The following is an 8,558-nucleotide window of genomic DNA, read 5'->3' as shown; positions in this document are numbered from 1 at the left end:
AATTCTGCTTAATTTTTCGTTTTTCGTTCAGGGGTAGAAAAATGAATAAACAGCTTGAGTATTCGATTTCTACACGTGGGCGGGAATTAAACGCCCCTTTCTGCTGATTGGTCAGCCGAAGATCAAACCGTGCCGTCATCAGTTCTTCCGCAGTTCCGCGTGGCATAGTCCTCCACTGCTGCAGGTGTACGGATTCTTGATGCGTTTATTGCAACTACATTTCATTTTTTTCTCATAAAACAACCAGACTAATGAATAGCTCGACACGACTTGTACCGGGGCAGAGTTTAGACAGTGCTTTCTTCTGTGTAGATATCAATTCTATGATTTGCATCAGCTGGGCATGTATAAGACAGCTGTCATAGCCTACCCTGGTCGCCCAGTAAGTTTGATTGTTTAATTAATTAATTACTTTTAAATAAAATATTTTAAACACCAATACTAAAAGGAAAGAATAATGCATTGACTTATATAAACAGGCCTATTATAACGTTCAAGAACTGTGTCATTCTGACTATCTTACAATACGAAAAACAACTGAGATAAAATACATACTCTTTTGAGTTTTATAATGTAGTCTTTTTTTTAATTGATTATAATTGAGACCTCAAAAGGATATGCGCTTGTGCCGGCCGTGAGCTGCACGCGCACTCGCACTCGCACACAGGACTGTAACGCAAGATTTTCATTAATGTAACAGGGTTGCCAACTCTCACGCATTTGGCGCGAGACACACGCTTTCAGGCTCTGTCTTACGCTCTCACACTGCCCATGTAAATCTCATGCCAAATTGGCAACTCTGCTTGTGATATGAAACAAAGGTGCACTTAATGTGGCGCAATTCGTTGTAGCGCCTCAGTTAAAGCCAGAGCCATTGAAAAACAGTTGCGACATGACTCTTTGATCTCGCCGGCGTCGCCACCACGCGGTCACGTGGTTCAATAGCGCTCAATAGTTCCAAACAAACCAGCGCTGTCAATTTGAATGGGTTTAAGCAGTATAGACGACAACAGCTTCACTACACAGGTCTTTGCAGCAACTTTTGGTAAACATTACAGCATATTATCATGCATTGATTATTACTTCGATTACATTTACTGTATCATTTTATTATGGAGAGTGATGGAAAGGCAACATTAATATGTTTTTCTTGTATTTAACCTTCAGGAATTCCTTACTTATAATGTGACCATACACCTTAACTATTTTTTAGTTAAATAAATGTTCTATATTTTAGTTCAATAATATTTATTTAATATTTTGAGGAGATCTTTTGGTACTGAATACTATTTGTGCAATAATTATGGTCCATTAATGACCACTTAAAATATTTGTTTCTAATATTTATATTACTAATATTACAGTTTGTGTAGTATTTAAGGTTAAAATAGAATAAATGGTTTTAAATTAATTTACACATGACATTTACACTTTTCAGATGAAATCCAAGTGTTTCAAAAAAAAAAAAAAACAACAACCATAATGGGTTAAAAAATAAGCATTTGACTAGAAATCATTCTCGTTTTTTCTTTCAGTCCAGACAAAAGGAGGATATTAAAGGAGGAGACTGCTGTCTAGCACAGGTGGTTGTCCATTTAAACCGTGCTGCCGCCTTGACCTGTGCATATATTGCTTCTTACGGCAGTCTTGATGCTGTCACGGTGACTGATAGGTAGATTAGAGAACAGGCTATAGCCCCCTGTGTGACACGAGGCACGTCTTTAGGGTGGATATTTCCAGTCCTGTCCCTGAGCTCAGGGATAAAATGATGGACAGAGCGTGGGGGAGAAGAAACTAAAGACTAGACCGCCTGAGGGCCAGTGGTTGTTCTTTAATGCGCCCTGCATCAGACTACAGAGGACAATACAAATTGAAGCCAGTCTGTGGAAAAAATGAGCACAGCTGGAGCGTTCAGACGGCATTTTATGCTCGTCATTTAGCACAATCGTTTTACGGTCAGCACTTTTTTGTTCCAGCTATGAATTTATATCATCATTAATGGCAGAATCAATAAGAACTTAATAGACTTTGCAGCCTGAAATTATAGCTTCATTCATTCGGTTAGACTGCCAAAACCACCGACTACAAAGTTGACCAATGTAGAGTGAGGGAGAGAATCATTTTAAAAATAAGTACATTCATTTAAAAGATCTTGCAGGAATTTCTTTGCTCTTTTATAATGAGAGTTTTAATGCACTATGCAATAGAGCCTGACCGATTTATCGTTTTGCCAATTTTATCAGCCAATATGAGCCTGTCGCAGATATATCTGCATCGGCGTATATGTCGCAGATATGCTGAGACTCAATGCTATAAAGTAAACAAACAATGTCCCCATCTTTTACTCTCACAATAAGCTTATACTCGTTTGCTACATTACTAGGGCCCTATGATTTCCATGATGCAGAAAACGCGTACGGAATCGCAGAATCCAGTCATAAAAACAGAATTGACTGTATAACGTGGAATTTAACGGAATTTGTCTTGTTTATGTATATGTGTTCATGTGTTTATGTATATATATTCTGTTTATGTATTTACTGTATTATATATACAGTACGAATCAAAAGTTTAGACACAAATGAGAAGTGTGTCCAAACTTTTGACTGGTACTGTACTATAATATACACATAAAGAATATCAGCCGATATATCGATATCAGACTTTTTTTACTCCCTAATATCGTATCAGCCCCCAAAAACCCATATCGGTCAGGCTCTACTATGCAAGCACTTAAATGTTTTGGGGTCCAAGGACACCCAAGAGGTAAAAAAATCTAAATATGATTTTATATAAAATAAGACAACAACATTTGTCCATCCTACATGCAACATTTAGAAGAAAAATCATAAATACATTGCTACAAAAAATAAATAGTCCCCTTTAATATCTTAGATGACAGTAAACTCAGGTATTAGTACACGGTTTAAAAATAAATAAATAAAATTGAAACTACATAAAAACCCAAGGAAGACCATCAGAATTCCCCCAAATATTGTTCCAAATGATCAAACAGTTGGCTGAACAAAGAATTTCAAATTAAATAATACTGTGCTGAAATGTTAAGGGTTTGTGCATTCCCAGCATGCATTGCAGCATTAAAAAAACTATGAGGTTGCTGTTACAGGATTATTCTTTCAGTGTTTGACTCTTTTTTTTGCTTTTGTTGTTTTGTCATTACTGTTATTTATTCATCATGTTGTGATGTTATGAACTCATTTATTTTTGCATTTGTTGATTGTCACCGTTATTGAGGTTTGTGTCAAGTCTTGAGGTCTATGTACAACCGTCTAAAACTATATCCCAGAAATCTTTGCTTTGTAAGGTGATTGCGAAACAAAGAAACAAAGATAGCATAGTTCAAGTCGCATATTATTTGTCCTACAAAATTCTATGTATATGACTACCAAAATGATAGACCAATTTATTGTATTATTTTGCATTTAGTAAACAAACTAATTCAAATTGACAAATCAAAGATTTGTTACTTAGGACAATTAAGACGATACTTGAGAGATCCTAAAAATCTGAATACATCATGTTGTGTTGAAATTTTCTCAATCCCTTTTTTTCCGTGTATCTATCCCAGTTTTTACCTTTCCTAAGGTCGATTCGGAGCCTCTTTCCACCCTTTTTGTTGTGGTTTTGTAGAGGTGATGGTCCCAGGCTGTTTTTCAGGAGGGGGCTGTCAGCACTTTTGATTCTGGGGGTGGGTGAGAGACTGAGGGGTAATGGGGAGCCCAGAGAGTGACCCTCTAGACTGCTGTTGGACTCCTGAAACTCAGCTTGCCATCCTGAGGAGGACTCCACAGGCCTCACGATGGGCTTCACCTTCAGCGGTGGAGGGTCTTTGGTCCGTGTAGATGTGTCAGGGTTTTCTGAGTTGAAGAGGTGGCCGATTACACTCTTTTCAAAGCGTTCTTTATTAAAAACTGGAACAACTTCTAAACGAACGATAGATGAACGCATGGCTTGTCGGAATATTTCCTGTGCTCTGGTAAAAAACAGAGGGAGGAAGAGATAAGGAACACATGAAATAGAAGAGCAATTAAGAGACAATCAATTTTTTATAATTATTTGCAAGTTGTTTGATGAAAAAAAATGAACCTGGAAACTAAAAAAGGTGGAATTTGTAATATATTGAATAGTCTTGGTTCAGATAAAACTCACTCTGACATTTATTCTGACAGCATAATTGGGGTTATGACTAATGAGTCCTACGCATTACAAATGAAAAAGCAATCCACCTCCTTCATTTTTGCTTGACTGATTTAATTTAAAAACCGTCCATCCATCCTGAGCATAATAAGATTAATGTGACCTTCTACTGGATAGAAGTAATTCTCCTTAGCGGAGATATGTATATATAATATATGCATAATGTACATGATGACCATGGAACAACTGGGTAATGTTTCAACAGGTATGGCAAGGTCTTCAGACCGAACTTGCATTAGCCACAATCTAAAGTAAGCCTATGAGGAGCAATTGTATATTCCTTGATTTACTTTTCTATTTCCTAATTATATATTCCTATGAACTTCCTATGAATGATATGAGCTCCTATGAGCGTCCAACAATTTCTGCTCCTATAGCAGCCATCTAATGAAGAATGTATGAAGAATATAACTTGTTAATTTGGGTTCTCTTCATACTATGATCGTAACTGATGCAAATCTAACATTATACATCAAAAACTGTCCCAAAACCCAATGGTTTGTCAGATCCTGACAGCTTTGGGTCAGGTAGCAGATCTCTAATCAGCTTGACAGTGTGCAGTAATGCAGTATAAGAGAAGAGGATCTGCTACACACACCAAACACAGCACAGTAAATGACCATGACTGCTGGCTGGGCTCTGTCGCTGTGGGTTGAGTGTTTTTCTGCTTTTGAGACCAGTCCAGAGTTGATAGCCATAAATAGAGTACAACAATAGACACCATGCTTGTTTTTACAAGCATGACATGAAAAGACAGGGCTAAAACTACGTATCACGACAGGAAGGACAGGATATCAGGAGGTGGAGACACAGAGAGCAGACTAGAAGGTGAAAAAGAAAGAGACTCACTGTGAAAAGGATTTGTCCATTAATTCAGTATCATTAATTTTAATGATACACTCGTCGTCCTGAAAGATGCCTTCCCTTTTGGAGCGACTGTTCTCTTCCACGCCTCGAATGTGCAGACCCAGAGCCCTGAGAAAGAGCAAACCATAAAATTACCAGCAAAATAGAGCACAGCACCAGCCAGCAACTGGCCATGACAGGCTGCGCTATTGTATTATAATAGAACAACAGCTCGTAAAAAACACAATAATTACACAGTAATTACATAATAATTACAAAAAGCTATTTATTCAAGTAATAACATCAACACCGTCCACACCAAAGAAATGAAGAGAAAATGTAAAATGAGGAAAAGTCTCTTATATGCATTTGGCTTTGTTTTAGTCCAGGATAAATGTGCATTCCAGATCTGTTTGAGACGTTGCCCCCTCTAAAGCTTTATGCTTAAGCTTTAATGTAAGATTTATTTTCCTTTTTCTTTTTTTCACCCATTTTAATTCATTAATTACATCTATAAAACCTTATTACTACTTTACTGATGCTTTAAGTTTTAACCCTCCCAAGCACCATGAAAAACCCACATACACAGTTGCTTGGCAAAACACAAGACAGAAGCGCTATGGCTGGCAGTGATAAAGACTATCAGGCTGGAGAAACTCATAAAGCAGGAGCATGAACGGCAGGCGAGTATTAATCCCTCAGTCTTCACCCGCAGGCGCTGCACACGAGCTCATTCACCCTGAATAACACGTTCATACATTACTGTGGGCCGCAGCAGAGTATGCAGTGTTGTAGAGGCTTGGACAAATTATGGAAGATACCTTTGCAGAAATTCAGATGGATGTTTGGGGAGACACACTGGACTGAAATGGTTTCCTTAGAGAGGTGATATTTGACTGGAGAGATAAAGGCTGAGTTTTCGGTAAGTATATGAAAGAGGTTAAGTATATTCGTCTTCAGCTGCTGACAGCCAGCTCACAGCAGGAGCCACAATAACCGGCCTGTTTATGATTCTACACATCATTAAAAACATTCACATGTCCACAGCTACAGCACAGATCAGCTTCAACTGCTATACTATGTGGCCTTACTTTAAATTCATACATACATTACCGTTCAAAGTTTGGGGATGGTAAGATTTTCAAAAATGCTTTTGAAATAAGCATGTTATGCTCACCAAAGATGCATTTATTTGATCAAATGCAGAATTAATATTGTAAAATAACTTTGTCATTTAAAATAACGGTTTGAATATTTATTTTTTATATTTTCAGCATCATTACTGCAGTATTCAGAAATCATTCTAATATGCTGATTTGCTGCTCAAGAAACATTTCTTATTATTATCAATGTTGAAAACAGTTGCTGCTTAATATTTTTGTGGAAAAGTTTTCCAGGATTCTTTGCTGAAAAGAAAGTTCAAAAAGCATTTATTTGAAATAGAAATATTTTGTAACATTATCAATGTCTTTACTGTGATTTTGATTAATTTAATGCATGCCTGGTAAAAATTAATAATTAATTATTTACAATAATGACCCCGAACTTTTGAACAGTAGCGTATGCCAATAGACCAACCTTAAAGTGGCCAATTGTCATTTTAACACTAACATTTAAAATATAACACATTAAATAATTTATCATCAGATTCCACATTAATACATTACCAACAGATTACCACCTATTACAAAATGGTCAAATATTAGCTGGTACGTTACGTGTGGTTATTTTCTATCAAAAAATGCTTAATGTGTTTAATGTGAAAAAAAAAAAAAAACTGTCCTTAATTAAACTTTGTCTTGAACTCCAGGATGCTGCACACATACACAACACATTGTCATCATTACCCCGCAAATAATTATATAAAGCAGCCTTTTAAACAACCAAACCATAAACTGTAAAATATTGCATCACAATAAAATCATGACAAAACCAAAAAAAGCAGTAAAACTGATATATCTATAGCAAAAGATACAGCCTTTCTCCAAAAATATGTTACCACCGCAACTTATTATTCAGCATTCTCACCTAGTAAATTTAAGAAGCCCTAATATAAACTAATAACGTCTCCTATTATCACCTTCAGACTAAATAAAATCATCAATAACAAAAACAAGTGTGCATAAAAACTCTCCAAAAACACACCAGAGGTCAGATTAGCGGTTTGGAATTTGTATGAAGAGACCGACACAGGTTCTGGAGTGAATTAGCCTTGTGTTGGTGTAAGACGTGAGTGTGTGACCTGCTAATGCTCAGGAAGGATCTCTTCACCCCTCCATTAGATGTGCTAAAGGCTTCCCGGCCACATGAAGTCACTCTGCATTAGCTAACTGGCCTGTTTACGTTATAGCTCGCCTCACCATTGGAGAATATTATGGCAGTCTTAAGATGGGGTGACCTTTGACACGCAGAGAGAGAGGGGCACGGCATGTCTAAAGGAAACAGATGGAGGTTACGGCCTGTGGGAGACTTGAGTGAGGGGGATGATGGAGAGATACAGGAGGAGAGAGTGAGAGAAACGAGAGAAAAAGACTCAATCCTACAGGGAGGTATCTGTCTTTATTAAGACTCCTGTGCTGTCTCAGTCCCTCGTGACTCTCTCTGATGACTCAGTTTCAGTCAGAAAGAGAAAGAATTACTTAGTGCACATCAGACAGTAAGAGCGCTCAACCATAAAAACATCTGGTCATTAACTGAGCCATTCCACAGAAGTTCATGCCAGGTGAAAGTTAGTCAGAAATTGCACTTTGAAGATTATGTGACCTCCGATAGCCAGTCTTCTGCAGGCCAAATCAAAGACATTAAAATCAGGACAGCTTCAATTTGTTCATGCACAAAAAAATCCAAACACTGAAACAAGCACCAAAGCTAAGCTAGGTATATATGACAAACATATGCTGGTCAATGCTGCAGTACTTTATTATATTCAAGTTAGCCAAACGGGGGGTAGAACAAAGTATGCAGATCTTCATAAATGACAGTTTGATTTTGTGAAAAAATTCCCACTTTGTAATCATTTTATTAAAAAAAAAAATAATTATTACTAACCTGCATTTGCTCAAATATATGTGCATTAATTCAGCCACTCGGCTCTCTACTATACTCTACTTATAAATCAGTCATTAAAAAAATCCACATGCACCAAAAATGTTTTTGGGCCTGTTAATAATATAATGGTCAGTATATCCAATCTATACGATTTTGTCAGCCTTAAAAACAACTGATATTAAAAAAAAAAAGGTTGCAAACAAAATTATTTAATTTACAATTTTTAAACACCAGAATTAAGAATTTGGAGGGGGAAAAAAACAATGTTCAAAAGTTTGGGATCAGTAGGGCTGTCACGATAACTACTTTTTGTTGTGCGATATATTGCACCAAAATTAATTGCAATAAATGATATTATTGCCATTTTAAGACCATTTTATGCCACTGATTAATGACAGTATGACAATATAATAGCATAATAATGCAAGTATACTCTTTCAAAGAAC

The 8,558-nt window shown here is 36.7% G+C and overlaps 1 protein-coding gene across 6 annotated transcripts in view; it reads right to left on the bottom strand.

Moving 5' to 3' along the window:
* Nucleotides 1-8,558, bottom strand: part of pard3bb (par-3 family cell polarity regulator beta b) — a 336,571-nt gene that overhangs the window by 186,209 nt on the left and 141,804 nt on the right. For all 6 annotated transcript variants that reach the window (XM_016486505.1, XM_016486504.1, XM_016486507.1 and 3 more), the window contains 2 exons: nt 5,068-5,193; nt 3,597-3,994 (listed from right to left, as the gene is read on the bottom strand). In XM_016486505.1, the coding sequence (XP_016341991.1) occupies nt 3,597-3,994; nt 5,068-5,193 (524 nt within the window). The remainder of the gene's footprint in view (nt 1-3,596; nt 3,995-5,067; nt 5,194-8,558) is intronic.

The sequence above is a fragment of the Sinocyclocheilus anshuiensis genome, unplaced genomic scaffold (assembly GCF_001515605.1).
Source record: "Sinocyclocheilus anshuiensis isolate Anshui unplaced genomic scaffold, SAMN03320099.WGS_v1.1 scaffold9, whole genome shotgun sequence".
Taxonomy (NCBI): domain Eukaryota; kingdom Metazoa; phylum Chordata; class Actinopteri; order Cypriniformes; family Cyprinidae; genus Sinocyclocheilus; species Sinocyclocheilus anshuiensis.
The sequence above is the reverse complement of the archived record's forward strand: the minus strand, read 5'-3'. Positions and strand labels throughout refer to the sequence as shown.